The 27959-nt window shown below is 34.5% G+C and overlaps 1 protein-coding gene across 18 annotated transcripts in view; it reads right to left on the bottom strand.

The window, feature by feature from the left end:
* The window catches only part of STXBP5L (syntaxin binding protein 5 like), a 374297-nt gene that overhangs the window by 120254 nt on the left and 226084 nt on the right, over positions 1–27959 (bottom strand). For all 18 annotated transcript variants that reach the window (XM_021070284.1, XM_021070287.1, XM_021070297.1 and 15 more), the window contains 5 exons: positions 27676–27743; positions 15690–15730; positions 11126–11343; positions 8996–9168; positions 6779–6904 (listed from right to left, as the gene is read on the bottom strand). In XM_021070284.1, coding sequence (XP_020925943.1) covers positions 6779–6904; positions 8996–9168; positions 11126–11343; positions 15690–15730; positions 27676–27743 — 626 coding nt within the window. The remainder of the gene's footprint in view (positions 1–6778; positions 6905–8995; positions 9169–11125; positions 11344–15689; positions 15731–27675; positions 27744–27959) is intronic.

Consider the following 27959-nt stretch of genomic DNA (forward strand, 5'->3'; position numbering starts at 1 on the left):
ACGTGGTCGTAGTGTATGATCGTTTTTATATGTTGTTGGATTCAGTTGGCTAACATTTTGTTAAGAATTTGTGCATCTATATTCATCAAAGATATTGGCCGATAATTTTCTTTTTTGGTGGTTATCTTTTTCTGGTTTTGGAATTAGGGTGATGGTGGCATCATAGAATGTCTTTGGGAGTGTTCCTTCTTCTTTCACCTTTTGAAAAAGTTTAAGGAGGGTGGGTATAAGTTCCTCTTTTTATGTTTGGAGAATTCACCTGTGAAGCCATTTGGTCCTGGACTTTATTTGTAGGGAGTGGTTTTATGACATATTAAATTTCATTTCTAGTGATCAGTCTGTTCAGTTGATCTATTTCTTCTTGATTTAGTTTTGGCAGGCTGTAAGTCTCTAGAAAGTTGTCCATTTCTTCTATGTTGTCAAATTTGTTCACATACAATTGTTCACAGTATTCTCTCATGTTTTTTTGCATTTCTGTAGTATCCATTGTGACTTCTCCTTTTTCATTTCTTATTTTGTTTACTTGGGTTTTTTTCTCTCCTTTTCTTGGTGAGTCTAGCCCGAGGTTTGTCAATTCTGTTTACCTTTTCAAAGAACCAGATTTGGCTTGACTGATTTTGTCTATTGTTTTTTTGAGTCTCTATTTTATTAATTTCCTGTTAACAACTATTATATTCTCTTCTTGTATTGAGCCCTTTGTTGTTAAACAATGCCCTTCTTTATCTTATAAAGAATATGTTTTAAAGTCTATTATGTCTCATGTGAGTATTGCTACCCCACTCTCTTGCCATTTCCACTTGCATGAAATTTCTTTTTCCATCCCCTCATTCTCAGTCTATTGATGTATTTGCTCTGAAGTGAGTCTCTCGTATCGGCATATTTCAGGTTCTTTTTTATTTAATCAGCCACTCTATTACTTTTCATTAGAATGTTTAGCCCATTTATATTAATTATTGATAGGTTTATACTTATAGACATTTTGTTCCTTGCTTTCCAGTTATTTTGTAGTTATTTTTTGTCTAGTTCTTATTTGTGATTTTTCTTTTGTGGTTTGATATTTTTCTTTTGTAGTATGCTTGAGTTCCTTTCTTTTTAGTTGTTGTGAATCCTATTGTATATTTTTGCTTGTGGTTACCAGGAGGTTCATGTATGTTGACTCATAATATATTTACTTGCTTTAAACTGATGATCATTCAAGTTCGATCACACTGTAATATATCTCCCTTTCCCTATATTTTGTGATTTTGATGTCCTCTTTATATCTTCATGCTTATCCTTTTACTGTTGATTGTAGTTATAATCATTTTTACAATTTTATTTGCTTTTTAATTCATGTACTGGCTTATTTAAGTGATCTTCAATCCTCACTATACATTTGCCTTTCCTATTGGGATTTTCCCTTTCTTATACATTCTTGCTTCATTTTCCATTTAGAAAAGACCATGCAGTATTTCTTTCAGGGTAGGTTTAATATTGCTGAATTCTTTTAGTTTTTGCTTGTCTGAGAAATTCACCTTCTATTCTAAATGAAAATCTTGCTGGATAGTGTATCCTAGGTTTCAGGTTTTCCCTTTTAAGGCTTTGAATATATCATTCCACTCGCTTCTCATCTTCAAAGTTTCTGCAGAGAAATCAGCTAATGGCTTTATAAAGTTTCTCTTGTAACTGACTCTTTGTTTTGCTCTAGCTCCCTTTAGAATCTGCTCTTTAACTAGTTTATTTTATTTTTATTTTTATTTTTGGATGTGCCCACAGCATGTGGAACTTCCCAGGCTAGGGTAGAACCCACACCACAGTTCTAACCAGAGGCACAGCAGTGGCTGTGCTAGATCCTTAACCCATTGAGGTTCTAAGGTATTACTAGCCATTTTAATTATATCTTGGTGTGGATCTGTTTGAGTCATCTTGTTTGGGATACTTTGTGATTCATGTAACTGGATATCTATTTCTTTTTTAGATTTGGGAAATTTTTAACCATACTTTCTTCAAATACACTTTTGATCCCCTCCTCTTTCTTCTCCTTCTATAAATCCTGTTATGCATAGGTTGGCCTGTTTTACATTATCCCACATGTCTCATATATTTCTTTCATTTTTTTAAAAAAATACTTTTCTGTCTGTTGTTCTGATTGTGATTTCCATTATTCTAGCTTCAAGATCACTTATTCTTCTGTGTCACTTATTCAGCTATTCATTGCTTCTAGATTGCTTTTTATCTCAGAATTTGAAATATATTTTTGATTAGTTCATCTAATTTCAAGTTCCTTGTTAGTGATGTTTATATAGATAATCTTTCTAAATTCAGTTAGTATTTTTATTGCCACCTTTTTGAATTCAGAGACTGGTGATCTCTGTTTTAATATTTATTCTGTCAAGGGATTTCACTTGTTCTTTTAATTGAGAGTAACTTTTCTGCCCTTTTGTTTTTCTTCAGTTTCTGTCTTTATGAATTAGGAGAAATAATCATCTATTTTTGTGCTTTTCAAATTGAAGTATAGTTGGTTTACAATATTGTGTTAGTTTCAGATTTATAGCAAAGTGATTCAGATATATTCATATTTTTTTCACTATAGGTTTATATTAAATGTAGTTCCCTATGCTCCATTGTAAATCCTTGTTGCTTACCCATTTATGTATAGTCATTTGTACCTGTTAATCTCATACTCCTAAGTTGTCCCTTCTTCCCCCATTTTGTTTTCTATGTCTGTGATGCTGTTTCTATTTTGTATACAGATTCATTTGGGTTTTTTTGCCATTTTTTAAAGTTTTATTGAAGTATAGTTGGTTTACAATGTTGTGATAATTTCTGCTGTCTAACAAATGATTCAGTTATACATATACACACTGTATTATTTTTTATATTCCACCTATAAGTCATATCTACAATTTTTCTTTCTCTGTATCAGGAGACAGTTCTCTATTGTGGACTTAAAGGGGTCTTCTTATGTGGGAGTGTCCCTGTGTAGACTGTGTGTGTCTAATCTTTGGTCTGAGTGCAAATTTTGATGTAGATGCCAGCCATCTTTCTTCAGGGTGTTCTGGCTGCTATCACCTTGACTGAGAGTGTAGTTGGTGTGAGAGAATGTAAAGCCTGTTCAGGATGTGAGGCAGGATTCCTCTCTGCTCTGTGATGGTTACCACCCTTTCAGGGGTGGGGTTTGCTCTCCAGTTGTTGGAGTAGAAGCCCTGAGGGTTGAGATCATTCAGACTCTGTTTCCCTTGAGTGCATGCTGTCCCCCAAAGGAGGGGAGTTCTGAAGCAAGTGAGGCCTCTGTGGTCATAAAGGTCCAATGCCCCACCTGTTTAGATGTCAGCAGCTCTGCTCAGAGGCAGCCCAAGGCCATGTCCACCCTGTTGTTTCCTCAGATCTAGTACAAGGCTGGGAGTGGTGTGGTTGGATAGGAGAGTTCACTATATTGGGGCTAGGGGAAGGGTTCTGTGGCTGCAGAAAATGAGATGGCACACTACCTCCAGAGACCTGGGCTGTCTCTGTGGTAGTCCTCATCCAGGAATTGTTTGTCCCAGATTCAGTAGCAAGCTGTGCTATGGAATGGGCGGGACTGGAGTGTTTGCTTGGCTGGGAGCAGGGACTGAGGTGTGCTGGTTCCCAGTGCTACCTGAGTAAGCACTGACCATGATGGTAACTGTCTACCTGGACCCCCCACCCCCACCCCATCCCCCCGGCCTCTGGGCTGTCTCTGCATAGCTAGACTGAATCTTCTTAGGCTTGCCTGGCCCAGATCCTCTGCCGAGCTGAGATATGGAATGAGCAGAGTTGCAGTGTTTATCCCTCTTGGATTAGGGAGTGCTGCAAGGCAACAGCTGCCGGTGTAGAGCTCTCTCTGCCCTGTCTCCCAACATCTGCACACTTTTCACAAGTAGAGTCTAGGTTTCTTCAGCCCTTATACCTGTCCCAACAGCTCTCCATGCAACCAAGGGGGCTTGTCTCCTCCATGTAGGACCCCAGGACATGGATTTTCAGTCTGTAGTTTGACTTGGTTGTTCCCTATGGCAAAGGTCCACCCAAGCAGGCCTTCTCATCCTTTTAGATCCCTCCCAGGGGTGGAGGTCCCAACCCTATGCATTTTTTCCATCCGACCCAGCTACATAGTAATCTTGCAGCTTTAGTTGTATGAGTTCTTCTGTTAGTTTCCAGTTAGTTTTCCAGGTGCATGTAGACGTAGTTTTGATGTATTTCTGAGGGAAGGTGAGCTCTACATCCTCCTACTCTGCCATATTAATGTAATCTTTTGAAGTTTGATAATAAGTTATGTTGGACTCATAAAATGAATTTTTTTTCTTTCACAATTCTCAAAAAGATTTTGTGTAATACTGATGTTACTTATTTCTTAAAGATTTGGCAGAATTTACATGGATATCCCCTTGAACTGGAGTTTTTTGGTATTTGAAGATGTCTATGAGGCAGGTGTTCACACTTTCTCATACAAGCATAGGTTCTTCAGGGCTCTGTAATGACTATCACCCCTCAGTTACATTACATTGGACATATGCTCTCTAAATGACTTATTTCAACAAATTTAAGCTACTAAATCTGGCAGTACATACCCACAGCTCTTAATTTTTCCACCCCCTTGCCTTTGCAGGTCCATCTCTCAAGTAGGGTACTTAGGTTAGAGGATAAGCATATATTCTTGCCATATCCAACCATGGGATTATCACCAGTCCCATATTGCCTTCCTTTCCCCCCCCCCATCCATGGGCTATTTCTGCCAGCTTTCCTACCAAAGAATTTTTCAGTCAAGAAGCAAGTTCCCACATCTATATTCGCACACATCCTCAAACCACCCCCCACTCCCTGCCAAATTCTAGGACCACAGATCTTTTTTTTCAGATAGTCCTCCTTTCAGCTGAGTTCAAGGAGTTCTCCTGGAACTATTAGACTTAGCTTAGGGGCAGATTGGGAAGTATAGAAATAGAGCCAAATATATATTTTAATGTATTATTTGATAAAAGTGATTCCAAATTTATAAAGGAAAGATGAAATATTTAGGAAGTGGAACTAGCACTACTTCTAGTCATCAGGAAAGAAAGAAGTTTAATCCCTATTTCATATCTCATACCTAAACAAACTCCTGTGATAAAGACTTAAGTATATTAAAGAAACAATAAATATATCATAAGACAATATTCTTCATTATCTTAAAGCTAGAAAGGCTTTTCTAAGTATGACACAAAATCCAGAGCCATAAAAGAAGAAAAAAATAAAATGACTTAAAATTTTTAAATTTATATGTAGAAAAATCCATCTTAAAGTCATAAAAGAAATAAAATCAAAGAAAACATTTGTAGTTTATATCTCAGAGAGAGCTAACTTCCACACTATGTAAAATTTTTCTCAAATACATAAGAAAGACAACGGATCTCAAAAAAATGGACAACTTTCACAGAACAGAAAAAGCTGTTCGATTTCACTTAAGATACAAGTAAAGTGTTAATATTATATTTCTTTTTTCTAAATGAAATGAAGGGATTAAAAGTTTGGTTATAGGAGTTGCTGTTGTGGCTCAGTGGAAACAAATCTGACTAGCATCCATGAGGATACAGGTTCAATCCCTGGCCTTGCTCAGTGAGTTAAAGATCTGGCATTGCCATGAGCTGTGGTGTAGGTTGCAGATGAGGCTCGGATCCTATGTTGCTGTGCCTGTGGTGTAGGCCATCAGCTGCAGCTCCGATTTGATCCCTAGCCTGGGAACCTCCATACACCATGGATGCAGCCTAAAAAGACCAAAAAAAAAAAAAAAGTTTGGTTATAAACTATTATTAGAAAGGTTGTAGACAGTCAAGTAGTCTCAAACATTGCTGGTGGGAATATTTGGTACAACTTCTATGCAGGGCTACAACCTAGGAATATGGATTAATTAGAACTAAGTTAGCTTTTAAAGGTAATACAATCCAACTTTTAGAGGTAAGAGGATGACTGGACTATGCTATTCTGAACTTTTTACTGCCTCTTAGCTTAGCCTATTAGAGGAAATGAAAATACTTTTTGGATAATGATTAACATCATTTATAATCTCAAATTCTCTCTCTATATGTATGTATATATATACACATATATATGGTGTTATATATATATATGTGTATATACAGTGTTTTACATATACATAGAGAGAGTGTTCATATAATATTCAATTAAGAAAAACCCGAAATAAAACCAAAAAGCAAACTTAGGTTACATGAAGACAATATAATGTTATAATGTGACCAAAAACCAAGAGAAATAACAAACTAGATACAGATATGGACTTACCAAACACGTATTAAATGTAACTATATTCAACATGTTCAAGGAAATAAAAGACAAGGGAGATAATTTAGGAAGATAAGAGAAAGCTTTAAAAAGAACCAAATGGAAGAACTAAAAAAATAACCAAAATTTAACTCCACTGGTGAATCTACCATTAAATTAGACACCACTAAAGAATTAGTAAGCTCTTAAAGACAAGTCAGAAGAAAGTATCCAAAATTAAACAAGGAGGAAAAGGGTAGAAAATACAAAACAAAAAGTGTAATAACATCTTAATCTCCCAAAAACATTAAAAGTGGGGACATTATCATGAGTTTGACATGAAGAAAGAACATATAACCACACTTTATATTTAAATTGTTATTTTTCCTATACCATTTCCAATTTCCTAAAAATCCAGGTAAGGGCTTCTTTCTATTTTTAGGATTTCACTTAAGTATTTTAAAAGAAACATTAAATATATCAAACATATTAGATAAAAAGACATCAGAAAGAACATTTAGCTACTTACATTCCATATGCTGAGCTTATGGCAAGGCTAGTAATCTGCTGAGGAGGTTCACCATCCACCCATACCAACTGAATAACAAGTTCTGCTTGATATCCTGGAGGCATCCGTACTGGTCGAGTCTTAACACTAGAAAAAAGAGAAACAAATAATTCCATCAGATACAGTTCAAATATGTATGCTTATGCTTATTTTCAGAAACCACATAGGATCTTCCTACAGAAACATGTAACACCAGTCACTGAGGACAGTATGCAGGTGGACAGTATCTTCTAGCTTTCTCAAAATATACCAAGCCACTTATGATTGTTTAACCTTTCTTTCAAGTAGCATTTCAGTCAGTCAGATCCACAACTTCAACTGGCCTTCATCACTTCCTTTTTGTCTTTTGATAGCATTTTATTTTTATTATTAATTTTTCTTACATAATATTTGTTATACATGTGTAAGTTATAAAGTAAAACAATAAAAAATATGACTGTTAATCTACCAACCAACTTAAGAGTTCAGTATATCCAAAACCTGAATTCCTGCTCTTTCCGTTAAATTTGTTTCACCTGAAGCCTTCTTTATTCCAGTTGGTAGTAACTCTTATCCTTCCACTTATTTAGTTAAAAAAAAGTCATTCTTGACTAATATCCTCTCATATCTCACATCTAATCAATTATCAAATGCTATTGATGCTACCTTCAAAATATATGCAGAAGCTGACCACTTTTACTTCTCTACTGCTGTAGTAGTACAGTTGACAAATAAAAATACAGGATATACATTTAAATCTGAATTTCAAAGAAACAACAAATAGTGGGTTATATTTGTTTGTTTGTTTGGCCTCCCTGAGGCATATGGAGTTCCTGTACCAGGGATCAGATCCCAGCCGCAGCTGCCGCCTGCTGGCCAGCTGCAGCAGTAACTCAGAATCCTTTAATCCACTGTGCCACACAGGGATGGAACCTGCATCCTGGAGCTGCAAAGACTCTGTGAATCCCATTGCCACAGTGGCACCTCCTGTTTGTTTATTTTTACTGTAAGTATTTCCCATGCACTATTTTAGATATAGTAATACCAAAAATGTTCACTGATTTTTTTTTTGTTATCTTTTTGTCTTTTTTTTTTTTTTTTTAGGGCCATACCATGGCATGTGGAGGTTCCCAGGATAGGGATCTCATTGGAGCTGTTACTGTGGGCCTATGCCAGAGCCACAGCAATGCCAAATCCAAGCCGTGTCTTCGACCTACACCACAGCTCACAGCAATGCCGGATCTTTAACCTGCTGAGCAAGGCCAGGGATCAAACCTGCAACCTCATGGTTCCTAGTTGGATTCGTTTCTGCTGCACCACGACGGGAACTCCCAATGGATCTTCTTAGTTAATCAATCTACAGTGTTTTCTTAAGCTTTGTTTAATTTTTTGTTCTTGTTTTGACTTTCATTTTAATAGAAATCAATTAAGTGAAACAAAGTGATGAGAAGGAAAAATTAAATATTTAAAATTACAACATTATGAAATCTTCCATTCACTAAAATTTAATGATTTTGTTTCACCTTCACAGATTTTCCTCTCAGTAATGCTTGTCTATACTTCCTTTTTTATTTCACAAGAAAATCTGGAGGGGGGGCAGAAATCAATAATTACAAAAATATAGCAACAGCTAATTAGATAGTAAACTGATTTTGCTACTGAGACCTCATCTTTAAATTTTCCATGAGTGTTTTTTATAAGAAATGAGAATGTTTAGATATACTGAGAGAACATAGTTTATTATCAAATAGCATCACATGAAAAAAGAAAAAGAAATATTACGTAATATCCTAGCAACCATGAGAGAAATTCTTTTTTCTGACATAGTATTCTTATGGTAAACTTGGTTTTCTTTTTGATTCCAAAAAGACTGAAGAATTCAGTCCTTTTTCAATTGGGAAATACCAAGCAAGTGGCCAAGTTTTTGCTCTGCCAAACATTTTCCCATTCTATCAAAGTTATGTTTTCTTTGGGCTCTTTCAGGTTAGAAAATATATTAATTAGTAATTAAGAATGAAAATAGTGTGTCTTCTACATAGATATTAAAAAAAAAAAAAAAGACCAGGGTTCAGGGTGCCTCTTGGTGGACCGTAGATCACTTGACAACTTAATAAAAGAAAGGAATGACTTTATTTGACACAACTTCGAAGAATTATATGATTAATATATAAAGTTTTAAAATTTGGTAGCAACTCTTACTTGAGGCATGGGATACTGTCCTTTGTTACTCCTTCACTAGATACAGTGTTAGTGCTCCCAGAAAGACTCCTTGAAGAAGGAAGCTGGGATGAGAGATCTGGAAATGGAGGACTTGTTTCTGGTTCTGGGGTGATAATGTCTTCAATATCATACTGAAGTCGTACCTCTAATGACTTAAAAGAAGAAAAACAAGTTTTCATTCAATCTCAGTCATAATAACAATCACATTAAAATATCTGGTATTTTGGGGTTAATTATCATTATTATTATTATTTTTGTCTTTTTAGGGCCATACCTGTGGCATATGGAGATTGCCAGGCTAGGGGTCGAATTGGAGCTGTAGCCACTGGCTTACACCAAGCAGTATCTGCAACCTACACCACAGCTCAAGGTAACCCCAGATCCTTAACCCACTGAGCGAGGCCAGGAATAGAACCTACGTCCTCATGGATGCTAGTCAAGATTCATTTCTGCTGAGCTACAATGGGAACTCATTATTTTTTCAGACCAATTAGTTTAACTTCAATTCACAGTTTAGATACCCAAAATTCAATTAAATAGTAAATTATATAGCATATTTAATGACTTTCATGAAAAATGTAAAATATTTTTCAATTCTTCATAATTCTAAGAAAAAATCTACCAGTGGAGATAAAGTTTCTATATAATAAATATTCCTTAAGGCAAAGTATAAATTACAATTCCATATATGATAAAATAAAAGGAGAAATTGGTCATGGTTATTCCAAAGAAAGAAATTACACAAATTGTTATTTGATCAAGGCTTTTAGCTTTAAAAAAACTTTCAATATTGACTATGAATAAATTCAGTATAAATTTTCCAAGATAAATTAAATATTTTTGTTTGCTTCATTAGTCTAGGTCTATATTAATTACATTGGCTTGGTCAGAAGTGCTTAATGAAAAACATATGATAATTTATATTGGAATAAAAAGGTGATTTAAAATCCTTTTTTTAGCTAAAAAAGTTTAAAAATAAGTACTTTATGATTGCATTCAATGCTTTAATTAAAATCAATTTTATAATATAAACATTTGCTTTTCAATATAAAAATAAATGTTTTTGAAACTGAAAACAATTGCTTATAAAAATGTAATTATGGAATGGTAAATACAGCAATATTATCAAGATAATTGTCTAATTATCTCAAAAGTTTAAAACCTGTAGTGAAAACAATTACCAATTAATGAGTGCTTACTATAGTCACTCTACTAACGACTTAATAAATCACCACAAGAACCCTATGAAATTGGCATTACTATTTCTATCTTATTGCTACTTTATATTTTTCCATTTTATTTATATAGGAAATTATAGAAATTATAGAAATAATAAAACTGAGTACCAGACTGTACTGTTAATGGGGCCTTGTGACTTGTTCAGAGTCACACAGGTATTCATTGGAAAAGCCAAAATTAAAAGCTAGGCTTATCTGACTCCAAAGGATGGGTTTTAACTAATATATTTTAAAGGGAAATACTTAATTTTAGCTCTTGAGGTAAAAACAGTTATGTATAGGCCTATATTATATAATCTTTGTTTTCTGATAAAATGCACAGTGGACTGGGTAGAGACAATACATTATCTACAGCAGTCTTAATTTCGATTTTGTTTATCCCATGAAAGCATCATTATTTTGAATAAGTAAATTATTTCATTAGTTTAAAGAAAATTATGACTAGGTAAGGTAGCCCTATAACTTCCCACACTATAAAAACATTGCTATTTAGAAAATCACTCAAAATAATCATATAGTTGAGAAATAATCATTTATGGAAATTAACAAAGACAAAAAATTTAATAAATATGTATAACAAAGCATGCATTGACATTTATACATAAAATAAATCAGTAACTGTCTATATAAAACCTATGGGCATATCTATCCTATTTAATAATACTAAATTTTGATAGAAACTGTTTTTGTCATTTATGGCAGACTTTTTAAAATATGTTTTACTAAGTAACAAGAACAATTAAAAATCCCATGAATTGGATTACTGGCCACATACTGTAGTCTTGATGGCTTAAAACCATCAAGCATTAGTCAAAATGTATGACTGCTTTCTTTTAATAACTCTGTGAAAGTTAAATTGTAAATGACTTACCACTATTTCTGTTGTAATTTCATGTCTGCTGAATTTATAAATTATGACATATGCAGAGACTCCTGATACACAGAATATTCTGCTCTCTGGACACCAGTACATCATCTGAACGGCATACGGATCTTCCTCTACAATTTCACATGTTTGCTTTCCTTCTCCTACCTTCTGTTTTTCAAACACTTTTGACGTTTTTAGCTTGTACAGCATCTGAAGAGTTACTATAAGATATTGAAGCATAGTTTTCTTATTTGAACTTAATTCTTAGATGTTATTGAAGCCTTTTCAATAGTAAAATCCACGTAAAAAATTAAATTACATTTTAAAAAGTAATCATTGTCATGCTCTCGTATTAGTACAATTTAGCTGGAGGAAGACTATAGGTACAAAACAAACATTTATTGAACATATACCAAGAAGCACAAAGTCCTTTGATGTACATACTGTCTCATACATCAGAAAAGTTCCTCAGAAAAGTTCTGTGAAGTATTTTTATCCTTTTTTGATAAAAACACTGGGGCTTAGAAAGCTTATAGTGGGATTACTGAACCTGCTTCTCTCCTAAGGGAGACCCCTCAATCCTATTCCAGTTTTCCCCTTTGATTGTGAGATGAGAGGTTGATACTATTCTTTGAGGGTTTCTCCTCTCAACAAATTTTCAGATACTCCTTCAGATGAGAAAGGTTTGTAATATACCAGTTAGCAATACTGGGAGTTCAATGATCTAATTATTTTAGAAAGAAGCTTTTCTGAGTGGCTCTGTGTTAGGAAATAGTTATAATTTTTAAAAAGTATGCTTTTGTGAATTGTTTTTGGGAATATTTAGGAGAATATTATTTCCATTTTAGAACCCAATGACAACTCCCCTATATAAAAGCTCTGATTATATAAACAATCCTTGAGAAAAATTCTAAAAATCTGGGAGTTACTGCCAAAAGCACATAATCTGAACCTAACCGTGAGAAACATTAGTCAAATCTAAATTGAAAGAGATTCTACAAAATACTGGCCTGAACTCCTTAAAAATATCAATTTCACGAAATAAAGATTCAGCAACCATTCCTAATTAAAGAAAACTCAAAATATATAACTAAATCCAACAAATAATCCTAGATTTTCTTCTATTATAAAAGACATATTATTGGAAAAATTGGCTACAACTTAAGATAAGGAAGTGAGATAACAGTATTGTATTAATGCTAAACTCCTGCTTTTGATAACTATAACTTTACTATGTAAAAGAATGTCTTGTTTGTAGGAAATACACTCTGAAGTATTTATGAGACAAGTATAGTTAGAAGAGCACTGTGTTTGAAGTCTACTCTCAATTGGTTATAAAAAGGTGTGTGTGTGAATATGGAGGGGAAAAAGGCTGAGGAGAAGAGGGAGGGGTGGAGGGGGAGAATGGGAAGTGGAGGGAGGGAAAGAGAGAAAGAGTGTGTGCTCTAGAGAGCAGGAATGCAAGAAGGAGGGCAAGTGAAGGGAACAAATGTATACATAGGACATGTGGCTGAAGGCTATATATACAACACTTCACAGTATGTTTCTGCAATTCTTCTATAGGCCTTATGTGACATGGAAGTATTAAAGAATATTGCAGACATTGTAGATCCCTAGTTATTTGGCTTTGAGTTAATCAACAGAGATTATCCTTAATAGGCCCAACCGAATTGGGTGAGCCCTTTAAAAGAGGGACTGGGGCCCTCCCTGAAGTTAGAGAAACACTACCTTGCTGACCTTGAAGAAAGAAGTCACCATGAGTTTTAAAACTGCTAGAAAATAAATTCTGGGAGTTCCCATTGTGGCTCAGGGGTAATGAACCTGACTAGTATCCATGAGGACGAGGGTTCAATCCCTGACCTTGTGCAGCAGGTTAAGGATCCAGTGTTGCCATGAGTTGTGGTGTAGGTTGCCAAAGCAGCTTGGATTCTGTGTTGCTGTGGCTGCGGCTATGGCCAGCATCTGCAGCTCTGATTCCCCTAGCTTGGGAACCTCCATATTCCACTGGTTTGGTCCTAAAAAGCAAAAAAGAAAAAAAAGAAAAGAAAAAAGAAATTCTGTCAACAATCATATGAGCTTGAGAGAGAACTCTGGGCCACAGATAAAATTGTCAACACCTTGATTGTAGTCTCTGAGACCTGAGCAAAGAACCCAGCTAACCTGAACCAGACTCATGACACAGAGGAACTGTGAGATAACATGTGAGTATTGTTTGAAACTGCTAAATTGTGGTAATTTATTTCTCAGCAATCAAAAATGAATACAGTTGACCCCTGAACAATAATATGGGATTGAAATGAATGGCTCCACTTTTACTCAGATTATTTTCAGTAGTAAATACTAGAGTACTTCACAATCAGAAATTGATTAAATCCTCGGATGCTGAACTACAGATACAGAGGAAAGGAGTGTAAGTGATGCCCTGACTATAAATTATGCTCAGACTGCTGTGTAGAGGGTCAGCGCCTCTAACTCCCATGTTGTTCAAGGGTCAATAGTAATTAATGTAAACTCAACTATTCTAATCTAGTATAACCTCATTTCCTGCACTGAATAGGCAAACTAAGTGCTAGCTCTCCAACAATATCCATCAGCTTGGAGATATGCCCTTATACTTGATTACAGTAAAAAATATTAAATAGGCTACAAAACTTTACAATATATGTTCTGAATATTAGAAAATATTTTATTTAAAAATTAACTTCTTAAATATTAGCATGCATGCTTAAGAGTGGTATGTACTTTAGTCACTAGAGTGTTAGTGTCTTCTCACATTTTAGAAGCTAAGGAGGGACTCTGAGGTGGCATGAACAGAGTAAAGATGTCATTATGCAATTAATTGTGTTTATGGAACAAACTCAGATTTACATGAAACGTTTCATCAAAGTAAAATTTGCTGTCTTTTGGAATTCTCCCCTGAACAAATGTTCTTTATTTTGTGAGGCCAGAAAGGGGCCTCAGAATTCATGGCTTTAAATCTTTTAATCTTTTAATCATTTTCTCATGCTGATGCTTTGCTCTACTGTTGAAGGACTCTTCTAAGTCCCAAAACTTTATTGATACATCTGCATGACTAGAATAGTAATTACTTGAATAGTAATTATTCAATACTCTTCCCTCCGTTTTTATGTTTGCCACAGTCTTTCTCAGTTCACTTCTATAGCTTTAGGTATCATTTTTATGCAGCTTCTCCATCAGTTTCCACTCTTGACTATTCTCTCTACCTGCTAGATATCTTTTCTTGAATTTCCTGTGTTCCAGAAAAATCCAAATCTCCAGAACTCTTCTGTAACCTTATTTCCAAAGAGTTACCTATATTTTGCTGGTTATTCATCCTTAGAAACTTAGAGATATTGCTCACTTATTCTTTTTCTTCTAGTCTTACTGAACCTTTTTTTTAATTTTTAAATTATTTTTATTTTTATTTTCTTTTTTGCTTCTAGGGCTGCACCCACAGCATATGGAGGTCCCTAGGCTAGGGGTCAAATTGGAGCTACAGCTGCTGGCCTATGCCACAGCCACAGCAATGTCAGATCTGAGCCGCGTCTGTAATCTACATCAAGCTCACGGTAACACCAGATCCTTAACTCACTAAGTGAGGCCAGGGATCAAACCCGCATCCTCATGAATACTAGTCAGGTTCATTACCGCTGAGCCACTATGGGAACTCTAACCAAAATCTAACTATCTTCCAAATGGTACCCCATCAAAATATCCTTCCTAGACCTCCCTGGTTCAAATAAATATTCCATTTCTGATAACAAATAGAATGTAGATTGTACTTCACTTAGAGTTCTTATCATAGTTTGTCCTGTAAGTTTTCTGAAAGGTATGAATGGGTATAATCAAGACTTAAATATCTTTGCATGACCTTCAACACTGAACAGAATACCTTTAGTCCTTAAACTAATTCTCAATATTTCAAAAGAAATATTATATTTATCAAATTTTTATTTTGATTATAATGTACTTTGTAGACAAATGGCAAACAAAAGTGAAGATTAGTGCGATAATAGCACTTTCCAAGACCACAGACCGAGAAGGTGAAGGAAATTCCTTCAACAGACTTAATCTGACATAGTTTGGTACTTTTTCTAAAGTACATGGCCTCATAAATAGAATATGTTGGTAATATAGAATGATTTCAGTCCTGTTTATATCACAGAAGAAAAGTACAGTAGAGATAATACTTTAAACTGATTTAATAATATAGGAAACACATTAAAAAAAATTTATGGTTGCACCCGCAGCATATGGAAGTTCCTAGGCCAGGGATTGAGCCCAAGCCATAGCTGCAACCTCTGCTGTGACCAGATCCTTTAGCCTACTGTACTGGGCCAGGGATTAAACCTGCATCTCCATAGCAACCTGAGCTGCTGCAGTCAGATTCTTAACCCACTGCTGCCAAGGTGGGAACTCCTAGGAAATATATTTTTGTAACACAGCTATATGTGTATGTTAAATACATATCTAAAGTACTAACTATTCAAACTAAAAAGTAGTGAATGGCTGTGAATAAATAGTAATTGTGTGTTTTCTGTAATAGAAGGAGAAACATAAAACTTACTTGCAGAAGCATCCCAAAACTTTATTGATCCATCTGCATGACTAGATGAAAAATAAATTAGTATTAAATATGGTAAATAAAAAATCATAATTATTATAAATGTATAAACATTTGAATTACTATTAAAACTTGATTTTAAAATGCCATTTAAAAGAAAAACTAATGTATGTTAAACCATTTATAAGATTAAAACAAGTTTATTTTTTAAATATGCAAGAACCATTTTTAGAAAGACAATAATTATTTAGATTTATTATACAAATATTTTATGTGTAATAGGAAACAAAGAAAACTGCCCTGAAGAATGAACAGTATATTTTATTTTTTTATTTTTATTTTTTTTATTTTATTTTCCCACTGTACAGCTGAACAGTATATTTTAATTTAGATTACATTAAAATAATTTTGAAATGAGTATCATAGTGAAATTGAGGTAAAGCTTCAAATATAATAAGCAAATCCCTAAACCTATCTAGAGCTGTTTCATTATTTGGCAATAATATAATGGCAATTCTATAAGAAACCATTTACAAGTAAAGAGGATATAATACTTCCCAACACATTTCATGAGGTCAGGTTTATCATGACACCAAAACCCTAGGCAAAAACATTGCAAGAAAAGAAAATAACAGATCAATATATCTCTTGAACATAGCTGTAAAAATTATCAACAAAATATTAGCAAATAAAATAAAAATATATAGAAAGGATAATACATCATGGCTAAGTAGGGTTTATCCTAGGAATGTGAGGCCAATTAAGTAGTTTAAAAAATATCAATCACCATATTGTAATATATCACACTGTCAAACTGAAGAAGAAAAACCATATCATCATCTGAATAAGTGTAGAAAAGGCATCTGAGAAAATTCATCACCCATTCATGATAAAAAGGCCTCTCAATAAATCAAAAACAGAGGAAACATCTTCAACCTGATAAAGGGCAGCTAGGAGCAGCCTGCAGATGGTGTCTAACACACATAACAGTGGCAGAGATGGAATACTTTCCCCCTAAGAACAAGAATAAAGCAAAAGATGTTCACTTTCACCTTTCTTATTCAACACTATATTGAAGGTCCATTAGCAGTTATACTGCAACAAGGGAAGAAAAAAAAATAAAACGAATAAAGATTGAAGAGGATGAATAAAATTCTATTTGCAGACCACATAGTAAGCTAGGCAGAAAATCCCCCAAAAATCTACAAAAAGTATACTAGAACTCATACATTAATTCAGCATGATTGTAAAATACTAAATCAATGTACAAACGCAATTGTATTGCTATATAACAACAATGAATGTTTGGAAATTGAAATTAACAAAATAGTACCATTTACAATTGCATCAGAAACCATGGAAAACATTTATTTAACCCAGCAGAATTTGTGTTTGATCTATATGCTGAAAACTAGAAGATGCTGATCAAAGAAACAGAGAAGGCATAAATAAAGAGATACAATGTATTTATTCTTAAGCAATAAAACTTAGTAGATGTCAGTTCTCCCCAGCCAATGTGTAGATTCAATGTAGTCTCAATTGGCATATGCAAAATTTTTATACAAATCAACAAACTGATTCTAGAATTTATGAGGAAAGGTAAAGGAAATAGAATACTCCCCCAAAAATCTCAAAAAATAAAATTCAGAGTACCCAAACTACCTTTTAGTCTTTCTAAAGCTTATCCCACTGACACCATATTCCAATTGTAGAACATATCTATCATCCTCAAAAGTTACATCATTCCAATATGCAACCCTCTTACCCATCTCCAGTAGATAACCACTGATTTCTTCTTTTTCCCTAGGATTTTCATACAAGTGGAAGCCACATATCATTTATTCTTTTCTGTCCGTATCTCTCATTTAACAATGTTTTTGAGGACAGTTCCTGCTGTTGCATGTATCAGTAATGTGTTCCTTCTTATTGCTGAATAGTATTCTATTATATGAATACATTCCATCTTTACCCACTTACCAAGTGACAGACATTTGGGTTATTTTTAGTTTTTGGTTATTATAAATAAAGCTGCTATGAATATCCTCTATATTTAGGTACTATAATTATTCATTTATAACAAAAACATTATTACTGAAAAATCAGGCAGGATTTTTTACCATGTAATATTTGGCATTCAGAGAACAATATGTGTAAATATAGATTTAATATATAGAATACAATTATATTGAAATTCTATGAACCAATCATCCAAAGAACTAAAATTACTAATAACTTGCATCTATGTATGATTGCCTTCCTTTTTGTTTTATTGAGATATAATTGACATATATCAGTTTCAGGTATACAACATAATGATTTAATATTTGTATATATTGTGAAATGACCATCACAATAAATCTAGTTAATATCCATTGCCATACATAGTTAAGAGTTTTTTTTTCTGTTTTGTTTTCTTTTTTTGTCTTTTTGCCTTTTCTTGAGCCGCTCCCGCGGTATATGGAAGTTCCCAGGCTAGGGGTCGAATTGGAGCTGTGGCCACCGGCCTATGCCAGAGCCACAGCAACGTGGGATCCGAGCTGCGTCTGCAACCTACACCACAGCTCTGCTACCTACATCACAGCTCATGGCAACGTCAGATCCTTAACCCACTGAGCAAGGCCAGGGATCAAACCCGCAACCTCATGGCTCCTAGTGGGATTCGTTAACCACTGTGCCACGACAGGAACTCCAACAGATATTATTCTTGTGACGAGAACTTTAAAGATTTACTCTTAGCAACTTTTAAATATGCAATATAGTGTTATAAATTATAGTCACTATGTTGTACACATTACATCCCACGACTTATTTTACAGCTGTAAGTTTTTATCTTTTGACTCCCTCTACACATTTCACCCAACCCCTGCCCCCTGCCTCTGGACACCACCAATCTGTTATTTGTATATATGAGCTTGCCTATATGATTCTTTTTCAGATTTCACATATAAGTGAGACTGTATAATATTTATCTTTCTCTGTCTGACTGATGGTCCATTCAATGTTGTAAAAAATGGCAAGATTTCATTCTTTTTATAACAATATTATTCCACTGTATGGAATATATATGGTTCTCTTCTTGATTCTGTCACCTTGCCTCTTTTGTCCCAGAAGTAACCATTGTTCTGAATTTTTATCATTTTCTTGCTTTTCTTTATAATACTGTCACATTTTATCTATGTATAAACAACAAATTACCTTTGCTTCTTTTTAAATATTTACAATGGAATCATGTCATATGTAAATTTAAGACTTGCTTTTTCATTTATTATCAGATATATAAAACTCATTGTTGCTTATAGCTGTATTTTACTCATTTCACTGATATATATAATATATAGTAGTATGTTGTGTGATTATATGATCATATCACAATATATATCCTATTTGATCATTGATCATTTGGGTTGTGTCTGTGTCTTTTTTTGCTCTTACAAAGAATGCAGCCAAAAAAGTATCTTGTACATGTTTTTTGCTGTTTATGCACAAGAGTGGAATTGGTGGATCTTAGGGTATGAAAACATTCAAATTTACAAGACAATGCCAAACTGCTCAGAAATCTGCATATTTATACTTCCATTTACAATGGAGAAGAATTATCATTGAGCCATGTCTTTCCACTTATAACTGACAAACTTCTAAATTTTCTGCCAATATGTGTTGAATGAAAAATGGCCTTTTAATCTATTTTTCAATTGGATTGATTGACTTTTTCTTTGAAGTTATGTATGCATTCTGGAAACAAAATTTCATTGGTTATGTATATTAAAAATATCCCAATTTTGTTTCTTGCTCTTTTGTTTTCTTTACAGTGGTATTTTCCAAATATATAGATCAAATTTTCCAAATTTTCTGTGATTAATCATAATTTCCAAATTTTCTATGTTCTTACTGATTTTTTTGTTCTTAGCAATAACAGGTGTTGAACTACAATTTTTTGTCAATTTTAAAATTTTTCTCAATTTTTGATTACTAATTCTGAAGCCATATTACTGAATACAAATTTTAAATTATGGCATCTTCTTTGTAAACTGAAACTTTTAATATGATAAAGTGATCTACTTTATATCTGGAAATATTTTGTCCATAAAGTCCACTTTATCAGATTTTTTTGGAGATATTTATGGCTTTAAATTATTTTCTAATATCCTTTCATTTTTACCTTAACAGGACTCCCTTTAGCATTTTTTTTCTTTTTTTTTGCAGAAGAGGTCTAGTGACAATACATTCCCTCAGCTTTTGTTTATCTGGAAATGTCTTCATTTCTCCCTTAGTTTTGAAGGATGGTTTTGCTGCACATAGGATTCTTGGTCAACATTTTTTTTTTCTTTTAGCTCTTTGACTATATAGGCCTATTGCCTCTGGCCTCCAATGTTTCAAATGAGAAACATGCCAATAATCCTTGTATTTAGTGAGTCACTTCTCTCCTATTGCTTTCAAGATTCTCAGTTTTGCTTTATCTTTTGACAGTTTGATTATAATGAGTCTCAGTGTCGATATCTTTGAGTTCATCATAGTTGGGATTTATCAAGCTTCTTGGATTCATGTTTTATTAAACTCAGGAAGTTTGGGGTTTTATTTTTTCAAATAATCTCTCAGCCCCCTTCTCTCTCTCTCTCTCTCTCTCTCTCTCTCTCCATCTGGAACTCCCACAATGTGTATTTTGATTTACCTGATGGTATCCACAAATCCCTTGGATTCTGTTTACTTTTATTCTACCTTTTTTTTTTTTTTTGATCCTTTTAGGGCTGCACCCACAGCATATGGAGGTTCCCAAGCTAGGGGTCCAATTGGAGCTGTAGCCACTGGCCTATGCCATAGCAATGCCAGATCCAAGCTGCATGTGCAACCTACACCACAGCTCATGGCAATGCAGGATCCTTAGCCCACTAAGCAAGTCCAGGGATCGAACCTGAGTCCTCATGGATGCTAGTCAGATTCATTTCCACTGAGCCACGATGGGAACTCCTTATTCTACTTTCTCTATGTTTCTTGGGCTCAAAAATTTCCATTATCCTCTCTTCAAGTTCACTGATTCTTCTACATGTTTGTATCTGCTTTTTAATGCATCTGGTGAATTATGCTAATTATTTTACATTTCAGTTATTGAACATTTCAGCTCCAGAATTAGGTGTACAACATAGTGGTTTGATATTTTTGTACATTACAAAATGATCACAATAAGTCTAGTTACCATTTGTCAACACAGTTATTACAACATTATTAACTATATTCTTGCTGTACACTTCATTTCTGTAATTCATTTATTTTGTAACTAGAAGTCTGTACTTCTTAATCTTCTTCACCTATTTCACTCAGCCTTCAACCCCACTCCACTCTGGAAACCACTTCTTCATTCTTTGCATCTATGAGTCTTTTTCGTTTTGTTAGGTTTGTTTATGTATTTAGATTTTTGGATTACACATACAGGTGAAATCATACATGTCTTTCTCTAGCCAGCTTATTTCATTTAGCATAATAATCTCTAGTTTCATCCATGTTGTTGTAAGTGGCAAGATTTTATTTTTCAAAGCTGAATAATATTCCATTGTGTGTATATATAAACTTACATATATCACATTTTGTTTTCTCTATTCATCTATCAATGGAAACTGTGGTTGCTTCCACATCTTGACTAGTGCTGCTATGAACATTGGAGCAAATATAACTTTTTGGAGAAGAGTTTTCCTCTTTTCTGGATATGTGCCCTGGAGTGGGATTGCTGGATCACATGGTAACTCTAGTTTTAGTTGTTAAAAGAAACTGCATACTGTTTTACATAGATACTGCACTATTGCCACCAATAGTGTAAGAGGGCTCCTCTTTCCCCATACCCTCTCTAGCATATATTGTTTGTAGACTTTTGGATGATGGCCATTCTGACTGGTGTGAAGTGATATCTCATTACAATTTGATTTGCATTTCTCTAGTAATTAGCAATATTGAGCATCTTTTCATGTGCCTTTTGTCTTTCAAGTGACTTCTTTGGACAAATGTCTATTTTAGATTTTATTCAGTTTTTTGTTTATTGATATTTCCATTTGGTTCATAAATATTTTTCCTGACTTTCTCCATATCTTCCTTTAGTTCTTGAGTATCTATAACCCAGCTTTAAAGTTTCTATCTAGTAGATATGCCATTAAGTCTTGTTCAGGGATTTTTCTGTTGGTTTATTATTTTCCTTTGAATAGGCCATAATTTACTTTTTTTCTTTGTATGCCTTATTTTTATCTCATCATACTTTGGCTTCATCAAATATCTTTCTGTTAATATTTTTGTAATGTATTTATAATGAACCTTTCTGAGTCCATTTATATATTGGAAACATTTTTAAACAGCACTGGATTATTTAGATGTAAAGTTATAAAGTTAATTTTAGCAGGAGCATTTCAGTGCACGTATAGTTAATGTAACATAAATGTATTCATATATTGTTTTTATCTCTTGTATTTGATGCTATTTATTAGTCCCTCTCAATGAAATGTGCTTCTTTTATATTTATTCTGTTTTCTTGAACATATTTTTCACTGTGAAAAAAATTATCTGACATAAAGTTAACTAATTTAATAATTTTAAAGTATACAATTCAGTGACATTTATTAATTCACAATATTATATCTCTATCAAGTACCAGAATATTTTTGTCACTCCAATAGTAAATTCAATATTTACTAAGCACCACTCCTCATTTTTTCCTCTACAAGTCTCTGTCAATCACTAAGCTACTACTACTGTCTCTAAGGATTTGCCTATTCTTGATATTTTATGTAAGTGGAATTATAAAATATATGGTATTTTGCATATGGCTTCTTTCTTTCACATAGCGTGTTTTCACAGTTCATTCATGTTATATCATGTATCAGAACTTCCTTTTTTTTGGGGGGGGTGCACCCATAGCATATGGAAGTTCCCAGGCCAGGGATCAAATCTGAGCCACAGGTACATCAACACCAAATCCTTAATCCACTGAGCTGGGCTGGGGATTGAAATTGCACAGCCACAGAGACAACAGCATATCCTTAACCTGCTGAGCCACAGTGAAACCTCAGAAATTCATTTTTTTAAGGCAGAATAATATTCATTGTATGACTATACATTTTATTCAACTGTTCATCAGTTGATGAGCATGTGAATTGTTTCCACATTTTGGCTATTGTGAATAATGCTGCTACAAGCATTCATGTATAAGTCTTTGTTTAAATTACTACCTTAAATTATTTTGGGTATATGGCTAAAAGTGGAAGTGCTAGGTCATATGATAATTTGTTTAGCTTTTTAAGAAATTTCCAAATAATTTTACATATAAGCTGCATAATTTTACATTCCCACCAGCAATGTATACAGTTCCAATTTCTCCATGTCATTGTCAATATTTGTTATTTTCCTTTTCTAAAAAAATTTAGCCATCCTACTGGGTATGAAGGGGTATATATCATCTTATTTTTGAGTTTCATTTCCCCAGTGACTGATGATATTGAGCATCTTTTCGTTAGCCATTGTATATCTTTTTTGAAAACAACTATACAAATTCTTTGCTCACTTTTTAAATTTTTTACTATTTTTTAATATATAAAAAATCATATTAAACATTTCCCCGCATCTTCCCATATGGATAATTGTAATAATTAGAAAGAAACTGGGGGAGACTGTAACATTATTGCATGTAAAATCTTAGTGAAAAAGTTCCCCTTTCCACCAGTCTTGACCTAAAACCAAGGTGGCTTCTTTTTTTTTTTTTTTTTTTTTGTATAATGATTGTAACAATCTAATTTCACAGGATTTCCATCCCACAGCCCAAGCACATCCCTCCACCCCCAGACTGTCTCCTCCGGAGACCATAAGTTTTTCAATGCTGTGAGTCAGCATCTGCTCTGCAAAGAAATTCAGTCTGTCCTTTTTTTGGATTCCACATGTCAGTGAAAGCATTGGATGTTGGTGTCTCATTGTATGGCTGACTTCACTTAGCATGATAATTTCTAGGTTCATCCATGTTGCTAAAAATGCTGGTATTTCCTTCTTTTTAATGGCTGAGTAATTTTCCATTGTGTATATGTACCACTTCTTCTTTATCCACTCCTCTATTGATGGACATTTGGGTTGTTTCCATGTCTTGGCTATTGCTAATAGTGTTGCAGTGAACATCGGAGCACATGTGTCTTTTCGAGTCATGGTTTTCTCTGGATAGATGCCTAGGAGTGGGGTTGCTGGATCAAATGGTAGTTCTATGTTTAGTTTTCTGGGGAATCGCCATACTGCTTTCCACAGTGGTTGCACCAATTTACAATCCCACCAACAGTGTAATAGCGTTCCTTTTTCTCCACACCTTTTCCAGCACTTATTGTTTGTAGACTTTTTAACGGTGACCATTCTGGCTGGTGTAAATCATCGTGGTTTTGATTTTCATTTCTCTAATAATGAGTGATGTTGAACATCTTTTCATGTGTTTTTTGGCCATCTGTATGTCTTCTTTGGAGAACTGTCTGTTTAGATCTTCTGCCCATTTTTTGATGGGGTTGTTTGTTTTTTTGGTATTGAACAGTAGGAGGTGTTTATAAATTTTGGAGATTAATCCCTTGTCAGTTGATTCACTTGCAAAGATTTTCTCCCATTCTGTGGGTTGTCTTTTCATTTTGTTTAGGGTTTCCTTTGCTGTGCAGAAACTTTAAGATGACACAAATAGATGTAAAGATATACCATGCTCGTGGATTGGAAGAGTCAATATTATCAAAATGACTATACCACCTAAGGCAATATACAGATGCAATGCAATCCCTATCAAATTACCAAGGACATTTTTCACAGAACTCAAACAAAGTATGTTAAAGTTTGTTTGGAAGCACAAAAGACCCAGAATAGCAAAAGACATCCTGAAAAAGAAAAATGGAGCTGGAGGAATCGGGTTCCTGGACTTCAGACTATACTACAAAGCAACAATCATCAAAAACATATGGTACTGGCACAAAGACAGAAGTATAGATCAGTGGAACAGGATAGAAAGCCCAGAATTAAACCCACACACCTGCAGCCAACTCATCTGTGACAAAGGAGGCAAGAATATACAATGGAGAAAGAACAGCTTGTTCAACAAGTGGTGCTGGGAAAACTGGACAGTCACATGGAAAAGAATGAAATTAGAACACTCCTTAGCACCATACACAAAAATAAACTCCAAATGGATTAAATACCTAGATATAAGACCAGACACTATAAAACTCTTAGAGGAAAACAGGCCAAACACTCTCTGACATAAACGACAGCAACATCTTCTCAGATCCACCTCTTAGAGTATTGACAATAAAAACAAAAATAAACAAATGGGACTTAATCTTCACCCACTTTTAATTTTTTTTCTTTTGTCTTTTCTAGGGCTGCAGTCGTGGCATATGGAGGTTCCCAGGCTAGTGGTTTAATAGGAGCTGTAGCCACCTGCCTATGCCAGAGCCACAGCAATGCTGGATCCGAGCCACATCTACAACCTACACCACAGCTCATGGCAATGCCACGGCAACGCTGAATCCTTAACCCACTGAGTGAGGCCAGAAATGGAACCTGCAATCTCATGGTTCCTAATCAGATTCATTAACCACTGAGCCACGACGGTAATTCCTGCCCACTTTTAAAAAACTGATATGTTTGTCTTCTTGTTTTTGAACTGTAAGATTTCTTTATACATTCTTTTTGTTTGTTTGTTTGTTTGTTTTTGTCTTTTGTCTTTTTAGGGCCACACCTGTGGCATGTGGAGTTTCCCAGGCTAGGGGTCTAATCGGGGCTACAGCTGTCAGCCTATGCCACAGCCACAGTAACACCAGATCCAAGACATATCTGCAACCTACATCACAGGTCATGGCAATTTTGGATCCTTAACCCACTGAGTGAGGCCAGGGATCGAACCTGCAACTTCATGGCTCCTAGTTGGATTTGTTTCTGCTGCACCATGATGGGAACTTCTCTTTATATATTCTTGACACTAAACACTTATTAGAGATATGAGTTAAAATTTTTTCTCCCATTTATTGTTATCTTTTCACCTGATGGTAAAGACCATTTAATCTATTTTTTTGTTGTTGTTATTTATGTATTTTCCTTTTTCATCAGTACATTTATTAAACGCATAACTGCATGTGGCCTGGGCTGTTAAAAGCTTAAGTACATAGCTAAAACTAGGAAAGCTGCAACCCCTTTTTCATGTTTGCAGCACAGCTATTACTCATAGTTAGGTCAATCCTATGGCCTTCAAAGAAGGGGTAAATATCCCAGAGCAAGATTCTACTGAACTGAAATGGAGCCAGGAGTGAGGGCATGAACCACCCTTTCAAGGAAGTGATCTCACAGCCCATTCTTCCTGGTGTCCAAGCTCTTTTGCTCTGAAGACAGATAGGGAGCTTAAAAAGCTCCCTGCTGGCTCTGGTGAAGCATCTAGGTGATAGGAAAGAAAGCCATGGTGAGTCTGAGGAAGGGAGTGAGGAGTTTCTTTTTATTAACTTTTTATGAATTCTTTTTCTTAACCTTTTATGTTTAAGAACTTTTTTTTTTTGCGCTTCCTTTATTTCCTGCAAATTCTCCTGCTGCTTGAGCGGCCATGCCAGTAATCCAGCATCCATTTTGGATAATTTCTGTGCTTTTGGTATAATATCTAAGAGCCTTGTCACAATCAATACTAGTGTTTAGTAGTCAGAAATTTGGCTATGATGTGTCTTGTAGATTGCTTGTGTTCACTCTGCTTCATGCTAGGTTCATGTCTTTTGCCAAATTTGGGGACTTTTTAGCCATTAATTCCTTATGAACTGTTTCAGCCCTGTTCTTTTTCTTTTCTCCCTCCTCACTGGACTTCCACTGACACCAAAGGGGGAGGGTGTGTGGCTCCTCATTACTGCTGGGCAGTGGTGGGAATTCTGGTTCCCCACATGATCTCTGTCAGGTAATGAGTTTCATTACCAACCAGCCGAGTTAAAAATCCCATCTCCTTATTCAGCCTTTTGTTTCAGAGTCAGTTTCTGGACACTCCCCTCATGGGCAAGTGAGGCACCTTGTTATAGACTGATGAAAATCCGGGCTTCCCAGTCAACCTTTGATGAAATAGATTGGGGTGGGGCTGTAGTTTTTTTGGGTTTTTTTTTCCTGTGGTGGTTAACTATAGTAGAAAGATTATTTTCTAAGAATTTTTTGTTTTGTTGGCTGCCCTTTTGCTCATTTTTTGGCTAGAGAGAGATAGCTTTTGTTGGGCTTTTTAGGTCTGTGCCCGTTGGTAGTTCCAAGTTGCTGGCTTCTTCAGCTGCAATTCTGGGATATATGAGGCAAAAAGAAAAGCTAGGAAACTTACCACTATGTCATTCCTTAGGCCTCTGGAGCTCTAGCCAGTATGACCTTTCTTTTCCAGTCATATTATGTTTGTTTAATATATAATGTCCAAGTTTTTCAGTTGTATGTAGTGAGAACAGGGAAAAGTACGTCTATTCCATATCTCATAAGCCAAACCCCTTATTATCTTTTAAATCTCATCTTTATCTGTGCTATGTTTCTATTTTCATTCCTACTATTAGAACATGAAGTGGGTGGCTACAGGAAGTAGTAACATTTCTGGTACTATAAGTTTTGAAGCATACTTCAACTAACCACCTGATGGGGATACAAAGTACTGACTCCTGGATTTGGATGGAATCAAGAGATACTGGTAAGGGCCTTTCTAAGACTAATAATCTATATGACTTCTACAGAAATTCTTCCTTGACTAGACTCTTATGATTTTTCAAGAGAATCATGATTTTGACTTTCTTCTGCTCTTATAATCTATACTTATTTTCATTATATATCTATCTGTATTTTCAATAGTTTTTTATTTCTTTTATAAAGTTTATAATCTGTGGATATAAACTGTCTTATATTTTTATTTAAACTGTCAGCATCCCTAGAACATAATTATGAGAAAGTGTGAAAATTCAATGAAATATTTTTGTTGAGAAATTGATAAATTCACAAATCATAGCCCACTTACCCAGTAATAATAATTTCTGGATATGTTTGTGTGCCAAGGTTCCAAGCTCCTCCACTTATTGGCCACTCCTAAACAAATTATAGGAAAAATTTATAAGTCTTAGTTTTTAAATTTAAATTACAGAAATTTAAAATAAAAATACTTTAAGTAATGGTAAAATTTTCACTTAAAGTAAATAGCTCTTAAGCAATAAAGAATGAAATACGTAGCTATCTTTTAATTATTTCATTGAACAATTCCAAATGCACAATTCCATATTCTTTAAAAATACAGATTTTAACAAA

The sequence above is a fragment of the Sus scrofa genome, chromosome 13 (genome assembly GCF_000003025.6).
Source record: "Sus scrofa isolate TJ Tabasco breed Duroc chromosome 13, Sscrofa11.1, whole genome shotgun sequence".
NCBI lineage: Eukaryota > Metazoa > Chordata > Mammalia > Artiodactyla > Suidae > Sus > Sus scrofa.